The sequence below is a fragment of the Lissotriton vulgaris genome, chromosome 6, assembly GCF_964263255.1.
Source record: "Lissotriton vulgaris chromosome 6, aLisVul1.2, whole genome shotgun sequence".
NCBI lineage: Eukaryota > Metazoa > Chordata > Amphibia > Caudata > Salamandridae > Lissotriton > Lissotriton vulgaris.
In genome coordinates, this window is record NC_141694.1 from 1,832,948,901 (window position 1) to 1,832,966,507 (window position 17,607).

General features: G+C 45.1%; 1 protein-coding gene across 4 annotated transcripts in view; it reads left to right on the plus strand.

The window, feature by feature from the left end:
- Positions 1 to 17,607, plus strand: part of DTNB (dystrobrevin beta) — a 1,293,049-nt gene that overhangs the window by 290,803 nt on the left and 984,639 nt on the right. For all 4 annotated transcript variants that reach the window (XM_086928107.1, XM_086928108.1, XM_086928109.1 and 1 more), the window contains exon 4: positions 13,937 to 14,017. In XM_086928107.1, the coding sequence (XP_086784233.1) occupies positions 13,937 to 14,017 (81 nt within the window). The remainder of the gene's footprint in view (positions 1 to 13,936; positions 14,018 to 17,607) is intronic.

A 17,607-nucleotide genomic window follows, 5' to 3' on the forward strand; every position in this document is an offset into this window, starting at 1 on the left:
GTAGACTGCTCGTTCCTCACAGCGCTCACCTCCAGCAGCCAGTACCACTCACCCTGCAGGAGCGCGGGCACGTCTACCTCTGCGCTAGCGCTCCGCACTGTGCACAACGCTGTGTACTCTTCTGTTAGCTGATCTCCCCTCCGCTGCATCAGGCCACCGCTAGTATCACACCACTGCCCCAGGAGTCGGGGAGTATTCGATTATGCCCGCGTTTTTCGGTTTGCCGCCGCCATTTTGTCAGGCAATGCCTCCAGCGCTGGAATATGGTAATCCGGGGCTTCGCAGCGCCACAATTTCACATGCAGGGGTAGCGGGGGGGATATCCCTCAGAGTCCTACCTCCGCCATGCGTCCCTGCTCCTGGACAGTAGTGGGGCAATTGTCCTCCGTTCGCCCGTTGCGTGGATGTCCCAACACGGCGGCCATCTTGTCAGGCGCCTGGATCCCTCGCTACGGTTATTCGCAAATTACCGGGTTGTCTTTGTCCGCCGGTGGCCGGTTTTCATCCCGACATGTGCTCTAACATTTCGCACATCTTGCTAGGCTGTCGAGGGGCCGGTTGCTCGGGCGGGGGCGGCGAAAATCACCATATTTTGCGATCGCCCGACGGAGCTGCTTCTCAAGCAGCCATGTCGCCGTGCGCCCCCTAGCGCCTCCATTCGTTCAGAGGTTAGAAAAGAAAGCAGTGTTGATACAGATGGACAATGTGACCTTGATGTACTGTGTTGCAAATCAAAGAAAAATGAGGTCTCATTCTCTTATCAGAAGAGGCACAGAAGCTATGGAACTGGGCCATCATCAACCATGTGGAGTTTTCAGTAGAACATCTTCCAGGATGCCAAAATAGCCCAGCAGAAGCGCTCTGCCACACCATTTAGATTGCTACGAATGGGAGCACTGCCAGGACCATACAGAAAGTATCTTTGAAAAGTGGGGTCAGCCAGCCAGAGACATATTTGGTACCCAGGAGAACAGGAAATGCTGGCACTATGGCAGCAGTTCAATCAGCCAGTATCTGTGTGTAATGCTTTTTCGAAGACATGGTCGAACGTCTTTGCTTACACCTGTGCTCCATTTACCCTCATCCCCAAAGTGCTAAAGGCGAAGGCAGTTCACGGTTCCCTGATTCTAATTGTTGCATGAGTATAGCTGTGTCCATTTTGGTACCACGACCTGCTAAGGCTGTCCATTTACCCACCAGTTGAATTCAACAATCCCTTCATGCTCATCTCGGCACAACAAAGATTCTCCATCATGACCTCGTCACTGAGCCTCACTGCCTGGTTCCTTAAGCACTTAGAGTATGGCCATCTGGATATCCCTTCAAACTGCAGATTTGTTGGTGCTGCAGTACTGAGACCTACAAAGTTATTCAGAAAATTGTCTGTGCATGGTTCAAAGATAATGGCCTTAAGCAAATCACCATGCAGCCCTTCAGATACAATTATGCTTTCCAGAGCTAGCCAATAGTGGTTTCAAGTATAAAAATGCGAGGAATCATTAGGCTGCAATTTCCAGGTTCCAGAGGACTTAAGACTCTTATCCTTGTTCTAACAGAGAAGTGTGAAGTAGTTCATGAATGGCCTCTTTAAGGCTTTACCTCCAGTTCCATAGGCGGCCAACACTGTGTCGAGCCAACTTATGCTGCTTCCCAAGATTCATTGTAAAAGGCCCTACAAACTTTCACTTGAATGAGCCTGTCATCCTAACCTTTCTTCCCTAATCCATCCACTAGTGCGGAGAGGTTCTTTCACTCACAGGATGTCTGCAAGGGCAATAAGTTCTACTTGTGCAAACCCAAGGATTTACAGTCTTCAAATCCATTATTTGTCTCATTCAACCATCCAAGAAAAGGTGTCATGTTCTACAAAGAAGGCATCATACTTTGGCTGTCTGCCTGCATCATCTTCCTTCACAACAAATCAAAAGATCCGTTCCAGGGCAGAGTAAGGCGCACTCAAACCAGATGCATGGCAAAAGCTGCAGTGTTTGCTGAAGTGTCTTTAAAAGACATTTGCCATGCTGCCAGGCGGAAAATCAGGCTTACCTTCATCAGACGTTACTGCCTAGATGTGAATGCAACAGTCGACTCAGCAATGGGACAAGCAGTTATACGCAACCTGTTTTAATAAGGTGGGCCTGCTGAATGCTTTATTCTAGTGTTATGTTTATGTACTGCTTAGTATTCTGACTCAAGCATGTTAATATTTGAAAGTTCCATTGCAGAAGAAGAAATGATTTAACTATAACTCCAGTATTCCAGCTTTGGTTTCTTTCATATGTTGATATACAACCACCCCCTGCTCCGAAACTAACTACTAGGATATGCAATCTTCACGCTTGTGCTCTGAAGCTTTAGCTCTGGTGGCCTCTAGGGGGAGTAGGAGAGCGCAACACTTCACCTTAGTAGATGTTCCAGTTATTTCAAATGAGGTGGATGTGCTACTAAACAAACACTGTTGTTGAGGCCAATGGCCTTTTTAATACATTTTATTGCTATTTAAATTTACCTAGGATTGTCATTTCAAGCATGTGAATATATGAAATATTCTAATGATGGAGAACTGGAGTTACAGGTAAGTAGCTAATTTCTTCTTACATTTGCCAAATATAAAAAAGGGTTCCCTTTAATATACAGCAACATATCCAGTGATATGTTTCCATCTCTGGTCTCCAGCACCACAAACTGTTCTGGGTCTTTGGTTTAAGGCAGCAATATCCCCTTAAGGAAAAATACAACAGAATAAACTGCTCCAGGTAATTGTATGTAATTGTGGATAGTTCAATGTCTTTAATCTTCTGCTCACTGTGCACTAGTTGTTTATTAATACATATTTACCTGGCCTGGATTATACTTTTATACAAGGCATAATTTCCCTTTGTGTCGAAATATCAGGTATTTCAACTTTGGTCTCCCATTTCTAACAAATTTCTATGTAATCTTGGTGGTTTTTTGAGTAAAATGAGATGGGAGGAAGTGTGCTGCTGTGGAATCCCATGCACCCTAATGCATGGGTATTGCTGCTTGGTGGGAGACTAGACTGGGTAGTGAGAGATACGTGCATGGTGGTGGTCTACTTGAAGGTGGGTCTCAAAGTTTATGAGGTCTACCACAACAAACAACAACAAAAGACCCTGTCCAGAGGACGCTGCTTGTGTCAGTTACTTATATAATAGGACAGTCTAAACGTACTGATAACTATTATCCTCCCCTATATACTTGTGTTCTAATAAGGGGACGTTTCACTGCAATCCTTCCAAAGTTTTCTTGCAATTTAGAATAAAAACCAAAGGCTAGACCTCCTTGACAGTTACACAGAACACCATATATAAATGTCTGACACCTTTAGTCAATACCGGACATCCACAACATCAGTGTTAGACCAAGTTCTGCTTAGAAAAAATGTGTGAGAAACGAATGACACCTCACGGAAACACCACCAACGGGGTAACTGGTATGTAATCTCCAGACAGGCCCCTGTCTCATCATCGGTTGTCATCCGATTCCCAAAGAAAAAGAAGAAGAAAGAGTGTCCAAAGCAATAAACCAAACAGTGCAACAAACAGTGGAAGCAGAAAAAGTCTGCTAGTGACAAAAGAATTGCATAAGAAAGTGCATAAAACACAGCATCCAATCCTCTTTAATAACTTTATTCATAGAGAAATGAATGTCTGCTGTTGAAGTAAAAAGGCTGGTAGCTATTCACGCATACCATTACCTATTGCCGACATGTTTCACTGCCACAGCAATTTTGGCAGATTCATCAGGGCTGCACAATATGCTGCCACTCCACTCTTGGACACTTGTACTGTGTTAACTGTCAAAGAAATAGGCACATGTAGGTAGTTAAAAACATGCAGTCTCACCCTTATACGCTGTATGTGTGTATAGAAACTGTCAACGTTATTTACTTATAAGCAGCCTGAATGCTCATACCAGCTGCCTGGGGATCCAATGGGATACAGAAGTACTCCTAAAGTGAGTCTCCACCTTCACATAGATTGTACATATCAATCTGGGGGCATAAAAACACATGATAATGCTATCAGCGATATTTCAGTGCCGTTAGCATCTTCTTGCAACATCAGGGGCCATCCCTTCTTCAATAAAACACACACTGTGAAGCGCCATAATTTCTCGGCTGCACTTCTCTTACTCGTGTTGAGAGCCTCACACACACACTCACGCTGTTGAATGGGCCCCCAATCGTACTGATGACACAGGTTGTCTCGAACGTTTCTCTGAAGATATACGATACCGTCCCAAGCAGTCGCCACTCTCACGCGGTATTTAGAGTCTCACACCCTCCAAATATTCTGTTTTCTCTACATATGCCCCATGTTCGAGGCACATATTAAATTGCGTATTGTTTCGCCCATTAGCCGGTGCATCATGCACACACACTCAGCAACTCAACTTCTCACCGTGAAGCCGTCCGACGAGCGCCTTGTCTCGTTCCTTATTGTCTGTGTCCAACTCCCAAGTTAATATGCCTCCGTGGTGCGTACAAACGCCACCGCGTTCCGATCACGTGTGCAACTATCCCCACCATAGCAGCCATCTTAGAGCAGTCACTAATGGCTAAGAAGTATTATGTACGCCCTTAACTTCATTCTAGTGCGCACCCGGCAACATACATTATTGTTCATATAGCTGAGTATGATTATAATCATCGTATACGCATTTAAGCGTTCACTTACAAGGGGTAAATCGATATGATGAAACCCCTCAAGGTACATAGATCACGTGATCCGAAGCAGGATATGGCGGCCATCTTAGACTAGTCAGAGATAGAACTGTTAGGGATGGGATTTTGCTAGGTGTTATACATATTACAAAAAAACACCATAAGGTGATGGAACCACTCAGCATGTAAATGTTTTGTAGATCCATCTTTCAGAAAGAAAGGTCGAAAATGGTGTGGACACCTAGAAAAAGATATATTTTACCAGTCTCTTGCATCACTGGAGGATGCCTGTTGTAGCTCAAAATGGGACATATACGCAGCCTATTAGGACCCTGTATATCATACTCCATTATCGGTTTCCTCCAAGAAACATACATTCCCTGCAATGTTAAAAGTCAAGAGGGATTACTCTGCATTCATTGATACCAAAATGCAAAGGAAAAGGACACAGAGCCTACATAGTTACAGTGTAAGCATGTCCCACTATGTGTGTTGTAGTACCTCACTGTAAATCCAACGTGCTTCTTTTGAGAGCAAAATACTCTCCATGTTCTGCGGTGTCCCGCTCACCTCAAGACAAACTTGTACATACACGTGAGCCTGTAGAAAGAACTGCCCCGGTCTCTACTGTTCCTAATGGTCATTACCCCTGTGGTACCTGGTCTGTCCGCCCTCTCACTAAGAAGAACATCAGTGTGTTGCTAACATCAGGCAAAGAATGGTTTCTCAATCAATTCAGTAATTGCAATACCACCCATGTGGTGTATAGACTTACGTGCCAATGTGGTCTACACTACATAGGACTTACGTCACGCAAAATCAAGGTCAGAGTGCAAGAGCACTTAAGCACTATAACACACATAGTGGGACATGCTTACACTGTAACTATGTAGGCTCTGTGTCCTTTTCCTTTGCCTTTTGGTATCAATGAATGCAGAGTAATCCCTCTTGACTTTTAACATTGCAGGGGAATGTATGTTTCTTGGAGGAAACCGATAATGGAGCATGATATACAGGGTCCTAATAGGCTGCGCATATGTCCCATTTTGAGCTACAACAGGCATCCTCCATTGATGCAATAGACCAGTAAAATATATCTTTTTCTAGGTGTCCACACCATTTTGGACCTTTCTTTCTGAAAGATGGATCTACAAAACATTTACATGCTGAGTGGTTTCATCACCTTATTGTGTTTTTTTGCAATGTTTATAACACCTAGCAAAATCCCATCCCTAACAGTTCTATCTCTGACTAGTCTAAGATGGCCGCCATATCCTGCTTCGGATCACGTGATCTATGTACCTTGAGGGGTTTCATTATATTGATTTACCCCTTGTAAGTGAACGCTTAAATGTGTATACAATGATTATAAACATACTCGGCTATATGAACAATAATGTATGTTGCCGGGTGCGCACTAGAATTAAGTTAAGGGCGTACATAATACTTCTTAGCCATTCGTGACTGCTCTAAGATGGCCGCTATGGTGGGGATAGTTGCACACATGATCGGAACGCAGTGGCGTTTGTACGCACCACGGAGGCATATTAACTTGGGAGTTGGACACAGACAATAAGGAACGAGACAAGGCGCTCGTCGGACGGCTTCACGGTGAGAAGTTGAGTTGCTGAGTGTGTGTGCCTAATGCACCGGCTAATGGGCGAAACAATACGCGATTTAATATGTGCCTCGAACATAGGGCATATGTAGAGAAAACGGAATATTTTGAGGGTGTGAGACTCTAAATACCGCGTGAGAGTGGCGACTGCTTGGAATGGTATCGTATATCATCAGAGAAACGTTCAAGACAATCTGTGTCACTAGTACGATTGGGGGCCCATTCAACAGCGTGAGTGTGTGTGTGAGGCTCTCAACACGAGTAAGAGAAGTGCAGCTGAGAAATTATGGCGCTTCACAGTGTGTGCTTTATTGAAGAAGGGATGGCCCTGAGGTTCCGTGAGAATCGTAATGACGTTTTGGGCTTGTTCGGATATGGATGAATTTGGTATCTCCGAACCGCAAATGACGAGTTTAGTAGCCATCCCATGGTAGCTTTGAAACTGAGATATTAGATAATCTCGAAGCTAAATTTTTTAAAAAGAAAGCTAGGCCAGCAATGTTTGATTCCTTTCGGTTATGGCGTAAAGAGGCCAGACAGAAAGAAATCAAGCAGACTAAGAAAAATAAGAGCGAAGGTATCATTTCGATGATGCAAGGTGCTGAACAGCATCAGCGAGACAAGGCAGAGAAGGAAAAGGAAGTTTCTATTAGACAGCATAGCATGGCGGTGGATAAATGTTATCCGGTTCTACCGTCGAGTTCTGAAAAGAAGGAAGAAGCATCGAAAGAGGATCCTTTGTTATCTTATTTACTAAAGTCATCACCTCCTTATGTACAGGGTACTATAGCCCCTATAGTTCCTCCTGTTCTTCCGCCTGTTGTTCCGGCGGCTGCTGGCCAGCCTGTAGTTGGCCCTGTTCCTCCGAATCCCCTTGTTCCTCAAGTGGGCCCTGCTTCTTTACCACCTCTTCTTCCTACTGCTCCTACGTTTACTCCTAATATTGTTGCTCCTGTTCTTCTTTCCTCTTCTCCTTCTGTTCGTAACCGTATACCTCATTCTATTGCTACTCTCTATTCTCCACTTTTAGGATCGTTATTTGAATCCGATGTCTCTGAAATCTCCCAGAGACGAAGTCAAATCCCTGGTGGAAGAGAGAGTGAGACGTTAGTAACTATGGCGCGTAGGTGGATTAGACATCTTGCTAAGTACACTTCACACATAGTTTTCAATACGTTTTCTCAGTTTAATGAGCCCACACAGAGATTCGTGTTTGAAGAGATGTGCAAATCTTTGAGAGAAGAGTGGGATAATGATGAGCTAGATATCGTACCGCCCGATTTGACTGAACTCCAGAGTCAGTTTTCGAACGGTATGATTGTAGGTGGAGATGTATGGCGTGCATTAGAGCGTTTGTTAGCTTTTAGGTCCACAGTGCCTTTACGAGTGTCGTTTGATGACGACTCCGATGATTCGAAAACAAAATCTGGTCAGTATCCCATGCGAGAGGTTCCCCCAGTGTGGATGCCAGGTGATGCTGCTGCCAATCCTGCCATTTTGCCACACTTCCAGAGAGTTTGGATACACCTCCCATGGAAGCGATCAGAAGTCTTGCAGGTGAAACAATCTTTGCCTGACCCCCGGAAGAATCCAGCAGGTTATTACAAGGAGTTATCCCAACTTGTGGATGCTTCTATTATGAACCTTGCTGATATCGACATGTTGTTTGGTAATGTCGTACCGCAACCGATCTGGGCGAAAATTCATCAAGAGAATCATGCAGCCGAGTTAGGTGGTGATTGGGCTGCACTTGTAGCGGCTGACGGACGGCAAGTTGGTGGGGCTAAGCCTGAACAGTTAATTACGGATCTGCCCCAAAGAATCATTACGCTCATGAAAACACTTATGCCAGCGATGAGGGTGAACTGGGGTAAATTGTCTGCTTGCAAACAAAAGAAAGACGAGAGTGTCTCCGATTTCTTTACTAGGTTTGAGGAGGCATTTATCGATCATAGTGGTCAGGATATGAGCACTGAGGGAGGTCAGCGATTGTCGATAAGTTCGTGCTCAATCTGTTGCCTGAGTTATGCAACAAATTGAAAAATTCTGAAAGTGCATGGGCTGTTTCAACCACAGCTCAAATATCAGCCAAGGCTCAATATTATGAGAATAGAGAAAAAGAGGAGAATGATCGTGCAGACAAGAAAACGAAGGAGCTAAAAACTAAGGTTTTATTGCAGCAAGCGTATCCTCCACGCTCGAATCAGAATGACTCGCAACAGCAGCATGTGCAGTATCGACCGCAAGCGCAGTCTTCTAGGATGCAGTCGCGCTCTGACTCCACTGCATCCAGATCTATGCTGTATAATCAGTGTGCATATTGTAGGGGTGAGGGCCATTTAAAGTTTAATTGCCCTGTTTTACGTGACCGAACGAATGGTGTTTCGGTTCGAGGAGGTCGTGGTGGTCATCAGCAAGCCTCTCGAGGTAGAGGTCGTGGTACCTCTCAAAATCAAAATGAGCGTTCTGCTCCTTCATCGGATGCGAACAATTGTTTTGATCAGCACCAACTGAAGGACTGGGCTAATTTAAGGCCCAGCGGTGCCAGGGGACAACACCTGAAACCTTCGTGGGTATACCTGTTCCGGCGTACAAATCACAGAGACACGGGACACTTCCTTCGGCGTCAAAGATCAGCGTTTATTTACTGCAGGGACAGGTATACCCACGAAGGTTTCAGGTGTTGTCCCCTGGCACCGCTGGGCCTTAAATTAGCCCAGTCCTTCAGTTGGCGCCCAACGTTGGGCGCCAACTGAAGGACTGGGCTAATTTAAGGCCCAGCGGTGCCAGGGGACAACACCTGAAACCTTCGTGGGTATACCTGTTCCGGCGTACAAATCACAGAAACACGGGACACTTCCTTCGGCGTCAAAGATCAGCGTTTATTTACTGCAGGGACACAGAAATCGCTAGAAGTACAACAGAGTGTATGTTCAGAGAGTCTGCTTTGAATTGCAAAAGTGGATCGCTCCTTTTATACACATTTTTGTCATTGCACAACATAACGAACAAAAGGTTACAACTCAGTTCGCACAGTAAACTTCAAAAGGATCGCTTTCATGTTTTCAGAAGCCCGGAACATAATTACAGTAACATGTCGGTTCCCAACTGTAAAAGCACGCTATCCCACCATTAAGCACATTCCACTCTAGTCGTAAACGAGCTAAGAGAAGGGACAGGAACAGGTGCAAGGAAAACAAAGACAGACAACAGATTGAAAAGAGTGTAAGGGCAATATCGGAAGTGTGATCACAGGATCAAAGGATTCGAGCCTAGCGTATGCAAGGCTGAAACAATAGACCGGCACGGCAAGATGAGCCTCGAGCGGAGCCATCTGCCTTTGCCGTGTCATTCCCTAGTCATAAAGCCACACTCAAAGGAATATGCATCTTCCGCAAGAGCTTGGGAATCCCAGGGTCATTGAGCGGACGTTGTCCGTTCGCCGGCTACGTGAGGGCAAGAGACAAAATGGATGCCGTATCTAAAATGGAACCCGAGGGTTCAGATGGAGAAACTCGTAAATAAGACGAACCCTTCCAAGTAGTGTAGCGAAAACACGTACACCTACTAAACTCGTCATTTGCGGTTCGTAGATACCAAACTCATCCATATCCGAACAAGCCCAAAACGTCATTACGATTCTCACGGAACCTCAGCCCCGTATGTTGCAAGAAGATGCTAACGGCACTGAAATATCGCTGATAGCATTATCATGTGTTTTTATGCCCCCAGATTGATATGTACAATCTATGTGAAGGTGGAGACTCACTTTAGGAGTACTTCTGTATCCCATTGGAACCCCAGGCAGCTGGTATGAGCATTCAGGCTGCTTTTGGGTAATTAACGTTGACACAGTTTCTATACACACATACAGCAGCGTATAAGGGTGAGACTGCATGTTTTTAACTACCTACATGTGCCTATTTCTTTGACAGTTAACACAGTACAAGTGTCCAAGAGTGGAGTGGCAGCATATTGTGCAGCCCTGATGAATCTGCCAAAATTGCTGTGGCAGTGAAACATGTCGGCAATAGGTAATGGTATGCATGAATAGCTAACAGCCTTTTTACTTCAACAGCAGACATTCATTTCTCTATGAATAAAGTTATTAAAGAGGATTGGATGCTGTATTTGTATTTTTGTATTTTTGATTTGTAGAGCGCCTTATCACCCAGGGGTCTCTAAGCGCTTAGCGGAGAGTGGACACAAAGTTGTTAGGGGAACAAGCTAGATGGTACCCCATGCCTCCTGGAATAGCACGGTTTTATGCACTTTCTTATGCAATTATTTTGTCACTAGCAGACTTCTTCTGCTTCCACTGTTTGTTGCACTGTTTGGTTTGTTGCTTTGGACACTCTTTCTTCTTGTTTTTCTTTGGGAATCGGATGACAACCGATGATGAGACTGGGGCCTGTCTGGAGATTACATACCAGTTACCCCGTTGGTGGTTTTTCCGTGAGGTGTCACTCGTTTCTCACACATTTTTTCTAAGCAGAACTTGGTCTAACACTGATGTTGTGGATGTCCGGTATTGACTAAAGGTGTCAGACATTTATATATGGTGTTCTGTGTAACTGTCAAGGAGGTCTGGCCTTTGGTTTTTATTCTAAATTGCAAGAAAACTTTGGACGGAGTGCAGTGAAACGTCCCCTTATTAGAACAAAAGTATATAGGGGAGGATAACAGTTATCAGTACGTTTAGACTGTCCTATTATATAAGTAACTGACACAAGCAGTGTCCTCTGTACAGGGTCTTTTGTTGTTGGTTAATGTTTGAGTGGAGGGCGACCCGGTCAATTTTTTCCCTCTGAGCTCCTATTTAGGTCAGACTTCCACAGCCATGCCTGATATGGTTAGCGGAGCTCCTTTGCTCTTTCATCCAGAGAATCACTAGATGGGGCAGTACATCTGCGGAGCTGGAGACCGGTCTTCCCAAGTGCTGACTCTAAGGTGGAATCAGAGGCAGCACTACAGCAGCCAGGGCTCAGTGCTGGCACTAAAGAGGCTTGCAGGATGAATGCCAGAGAAACACTACAGATATTGGTTTGACTCCCCGCAGCAGTATAATTCTACTTTCCAGAGGGAACAGCGTAGGTGACCTGCCTCACCTGCATGGGAGGTTCTACCATGTGCCCCCTGTTGCAGTGTATTGACCAGCCTGTTATTGGTGATTTTCATCCATGAATACCTTTAATGAACCAAAAGAGAGCTAACCGAAATGGTTTGGGACTTTTTTTGTTATCCTGAGATCCTCATGCTGCTGATTCACAAATTCAGAGACCCTGCTGCTGCTGAGGATGCTCTGACCACAGGTGAGTCCGTGTTGATGCACATGTGGAGGGAGCGGCAACAGAGAAACAGCAGCAGAGAGTGTGCTGGATGGGATACAGAGGAGGCTCTGATGTGAAGATCGACAGACCTAAACGAGAAGCTCACGGTGCAATATGAGGCAGAGTCTCTCAGATGCTGTCATTTCAACAGTGCTTAATTTGTAAAAAAAGAAGTGCAGGTGCTAAAATTTTTGCCAAGGAGGCCACAGCTCACTTCTTCCTCCGGTGAGCCCCACTTTCAACACTCCTCAGTCTCCATCTTCTAACCTTTATCTGTTGTCTGTCCCCTACGTCTTTGCTCTAAGACTCTATCTTCTAACCTCTTTAATTGTTTTCTATCATCTTTGTCACACCTGGTGTGTCACCTTATTCCCTGCATTTCTGATTTGCCCTCTATTCATTTAACCTCTGCCCTTTTTCCTCTTCACTTTTATCCATGCTCTGCTCTCTCTCCCCTCAATCTTTGCTCTTTGCGATCACTCTTCTAGCAGGGATTAGCTGTGTCTCCGTTTTATCATTTGTCTGCTTTTTTTTCCTCGGTCCTGTCCTCTACATCCTTTCATTCTATCTTCTCTCTTCTTAATGCTCTCTTCTTCACATCATGGCTACTTTCTCTTTGTATCAGATTTGCTCTCCGTTTCTTCTACTTAGCTCCGTCTTAGCTCTCGCCTCTCCTGTTGTTTCTTTCTCCTCTTTACTCCTGCTCTCTCTCTCATCTATAACACTGCTGCTCCCTGTGACCCCTGTCGTCAGCCTGTACATGTCCCTGCTATTTTGAACTCTGCGTTTTTCTGTTGTCTTTCCTAAAGAAGAGGAAGATGACATGTGTTTTACTTTCTTACCTACACCAAATGCAAAAACAAAATGTACACCAAATGAAAATTCTTTTTTTGCATATATGAATCCGTTATTTGCAGAACAGGTAGGTGCTCGAGCACAGCAGGTGATGTCACTACTAGTGCTGCCTGTAATTAGTAGGTCCAGGGAAGGCGACGGCATTGGCATCCACGGCTCAGTTTGCTGTGACCCTGCCTGCTACAGCACAGGCATTGTCCCAGCCATAATGCTGCCAATGCTGGTAAGTATGGCTGTGGTGCCTACTGGACTCACGTACGCTCAGCAATTACCATGCTGGGGTGCAGCTCACAGATTCTACAGGTGACGCCATGGCGCACAAAAGTTACGTTGGGCCACAGCCGCATCGAGCATGTTGAGGATAGCAGCAATGCAGGGCTGCAGGGTATGCTACTCTGGCTACACAGCAAGTGGAAGGTCCAAACTTACTTTAGTTTATTCTTCCTCAAGAGCCCTCACTCCCAAATTCCAAACGCGCTCTTGCAGCTTCCTTGCCTCAACTCCATCTTGAGCCAGCTACAATTATCCAATTGGATGCTTAGGCTCAGGCAGTGGCATGGTGCAGCAGACTCTGGGAATAGAATGCAAGACATAGTTTGTCGATAACTTCTTGGATTTGTGATCAGCGAGATGACATCATCACTAACTTGGTGATACACAATCATGCCTGTCTGGACAGGCATATGCTGGCCTGTCTATGAACATTTACCAGCCAGAAACCATGCAATGTATGTTATTCTTTTTATTTTGAATTTGAACAATTAATATTGAGACCACCACCTGCAGAGTCAGAAATTGTAGCCCCGGCCCTGTGAAAAAAGTGCAGGTGCTGAGCACCTGAAAGCTCCTGCTCAAATTAAGCACTGCATTTCAAGGACAGACCTGTCACCTGTCTTATGCGATTTCAGAATAAAACAGAGCTGTACACGTAGTACTGGAGTTAAGATGGTGATTGTGGACACGGCTGTGCAACCTAACAAGAACTGGTGTCCACAGCAAAAGGCATGAGCCCTGAGTTTTTTCTTTTAGTCATTTTAGTTGGGGTCTTCACCTGCTCTACCTGTGAAGCACAGCAGCCGATGCATGACTTGCAAATGATTAAAAATAACTTGATTCATGTGAAAATGATGCCTCACAGTGATTCTTTGCGAAATTGATATTTGATATTACTTGGTTCTGTTTGTTTAGTGTTGTGATATTACTTCACGGAATATAAGTCTCCAAATATCTTGCAGCACGTGTTTGATAATCGTATTTTCTTTTAATGATCATCAATAAATGTATTTAAACCTAAGATTAGATAGGAAGTCCAGGCCTGGAGGCTTACGCCTTAGAAATAACTTTACATGGTCAATATAACTCGTGAATCTGTTTCTTTGAATTGCAGTTGTACTTTAGTGTAAATTAGTAAATTAACTCAAATAATTCTTGGCTTTTCATTTTTAGGAGCTCAAAATTTTGATGTAATTCGCCTCTCAACCTATCGGACAGCTTGCAAACTGAGATTCGTGCAAAAAAGGTGCAATCGTAAGTTTCTCATTTTGCTGTAGATGCTTTCTTGTTGCTGCTAATGATAAAAGATAGACTCTTAATTTTTGTGGGTGTTTTAGATCACCATCAGATGCAGATCATATTCAGCGTCACATATCAGGGTCATAAGCAGTTCATAGCAGACAGCCAGAGAAGGGATCACAGCGGGATGTAAGAATCGAATCGAAGAAAGGAGGCACCGGTGAAGGTGGCCAGACCATAAAGAGTGGCGATCAGGGGCTCAGAGGGTAGTGCTGAATTCTAATGTTTGGAGAGTTCTCCCAGTACAGTTCCTAAAACCAAGGCAATTTAAAACTGTCAGGACAGAGATAAAACAAAAATGCCCCATCGGTCAGGCGCAAGATCCTTATAAACCCTTGCTGCATAAGTTGACTGGAAATGCTACCCATCTCCATACCAGATAGGTCCGTGTTCGATCTGCAAGCAAGCCTCACAATGTTTGACTTCGGCCTGTTACCCAATCTGTTGTCCTCATACTGTTTAGATCCTTATGGTTCCCACACAGATTGGACCGAGCTGGGCGAAAAATAATATCTCCTGCTGAAGACACAAACACGAAGATGTGCATGTGCAGCATATGCTCTCATTCTGATCCAAACCTCAACAATAATTTCTGGCTGTCTGGCACAGTAATACAGGTCATCAGCCCCATGACACCTTCAAGTCTGGCACAACTACTGTGCAACAAACTCCGTCTGAACTCGCCGAATAATGACACCAGTACCAGGCTCTGGGATAACATTTTTGTGATCACTCTACATAGTCATCACAAACTTCAATCCTCAAATCCACCCACCATCAACCACTGGTGGACCAGAAATGTTCCCAAGCATCCCCTGACCAAGCACCGCAAAATCCTGAGACTGAGTTAAGTCCTTGATGGCCATAGTCCTACTGATGGCCTTACTCTCATAGGCTAGATTATGATGACAGTTCTTACCATAATACTTTCTATTTCTTACCACAGTGCTTTTTCATTGCTTATCATTATGTGTAATGCTCTTCATCTTCCATATTTCGAAGGATCCTATCCATTCCCTCTAAGTTGCAGTGCTTTCATCTTCTTTTATTCTTCTCCATATATCTATAATATTCATTCTTTAATTATATTATTACTGAAATATAAATACACATATTGAGCATCTCCAATTTAAAATAAAAAAATAAACTATTATCTGAGAATGAATCAGTGATTCACTAGACTCTCTGGCTACATCACCAAAGGAAAATGTGCACCAAAACCACATTTTTTTTCCTGAACTGTTTAGAAAATACCTTTGAAGATGAAAAGTATTCACCTTCTGGTTTCTCCTGCCCACTCCCTCCAACTTACTCCAGTTTGCAAGGTTGTTGTTCATTTGCCTCCATTTACTCTAATTTTTCAGATTTCAAATCCTCCTTTCAAGTAGACCGAACACTCTCCCCTTCAAACCTTCAAACTTTTAACCCTGCCCTCCAATCTATGTAAAAGAGCTTCTGAGCTCTTAGTCTTGGATGGGATGTCACTTACTAGCCTTACTTAGCTATGTACTCTATCAGAATGCTCCAGTTATTGGAAAATGTACTTTCAGTATCCCACAAACCTTTTGCACTGCGTACGATCGTGCTGTCACACGGGCACCTTTGACATAAAATAATTCAGGGGATACAAACAGCCGTAGGACATACCCGCACCATAATAGTGGACGCACCCGCACTTTGCGGGATTTAGACTGCTTGGCTGTTTGTTAGGCTTGCATCGCGGCGTTAGCCGCCATCTTGGGTAGGTGTCATCTTGAACGGGCCGTTTACTAGGCGCCATCTTGGTTGGCGGTCTAGAGGCTCGCACCTGCGGACTCCAGCGCTCAGAATCGCATTTAAGGAGTTACCCCCTCAAGCTCAGGTAGATCTTTATTACCTGCACGCGCGTATATATATTGTAGCTGCCAGTTTTTATCTTTTTAAAAAACCTTTTGCACTGCGCAGAATCGCGCTGTCACACGGGCACCTTTGACATAAAATAATTCAGGGGATACAAACAGCCGTACGACATACCCGCACCATAATAGTGGACGCATCCGCACTTTGCAGGATTTAGACTGCTTGGCTCTTAGTTAGGCTTGCATCGCGGCGTTAGCCGCCATCTTGGGTAGGTGTCATCTTGAACGGGCCGTTTACTAGGCGCCATCTTGGTTGTCGGTCTAGAGGCTCGCATCGGCGGACTCCCGCGCTTCACAGTGTTAAATAGGGGTGGTGGGCCCAGCGCGCAGCGGGCGAGGCGATGGCGCGCCGGAGGTGCGCCTGAGGTAAGCCCGTTTGTGCCCGTTCTCGCACAGGGCGCGCGGGCGGCCGGTTTTGCTGCTCCTATGTCCCCCTCCCGCATCAGTTACACTAGCGATGAACTCCTCAGTCTGAAACCCCGCGCTACTTCTGACCATCAGCCTCCCACAATCAGTAGGCGCCTGGAACTCTTGTCCTGTGGCATGCTTAATGTGAAATCATTGAGTAGGCATCATGCGGAGATAGCTCTACTCATTGAACATCATGAGCTAGATGCACTCCTCATGACAAAGACCTGGGCCAGGGTAGACAGAGCGGTGGAGTTGGGGCAAGCCTGCCGTCCAGGATACAAAATTAGACACAATCCTCGCGTTGGGGCTAGAGGAAGAGGAGTAGGACTGATATACAGGGAGTCACTGGACTTTTCCTAGTTGGAAATTAAGGAAATCCCGGGATGTGAGCTGTTGGGATTCTCCTTGAAGGGACAAAGTGGGGTTTTATACACTGGATTGTTGTGCTATAGACCCCTGGCCAGTGTTCTGTCTACCGTAACCGAGCTCACGGACTTGATTTACGATCTTTCGAACACCCACGCCAGATTTATGGTGTTAGGTGATTTCAATCTGTGGCCGGATGGACCGACAGACTCAGCTTTCAAATATCTGGCTCATGCGTGCTGTAACATCCATCTGGAGCAGCTAGTTCTTTCTCAGACCCATCTAAAGGGCCACGCCCTGGATTTGATCTTTGCAGACACAAGCCAGGTAATCGTAGGGAATATCCTACCGCAATGCTGGACGGACCATGCTCTCGTCCAATTTTCCATATCGCTCCCAGCAGGCTCCACTAAGAGCGGTAGTTTGGGAGCCACCAAGTTTGGCAGGCAATGGTCCAGGCTCCTGAAGCAGGCAAGTCTGCCAAACTTGCTCTTTGGAGCCCTTACGTTGGGAGGCAATGTGGACGACAGCTATAATTTCCTTAGCCAGCAAATTATCGTCTCCTTGGACACTCTGGCTCCGCTGCGGAAAACGCGGGACAGAACTAAACTCGCCATGCCTTGGTTCTCAAGGGATCTTCTTCAGCTCAAACTTCAGCGCAAGCGGGCTGAGCGTGTCTGGAGGAAGCAATACCTTGACTCTGATAAACTTCTCTACAAACAAGAACTGGTGGCCTATAAAGCGCAGATCAAATGCGCCAAAACTAGGTTCTTAGAGGAGACATTACTATCTGCCTCAAATAAACCTCAGGTCTTGTTTAAAATCGTTAAAGATTTGTCACGCCCGGTCTGTGCCGCAACTGCTATCCCA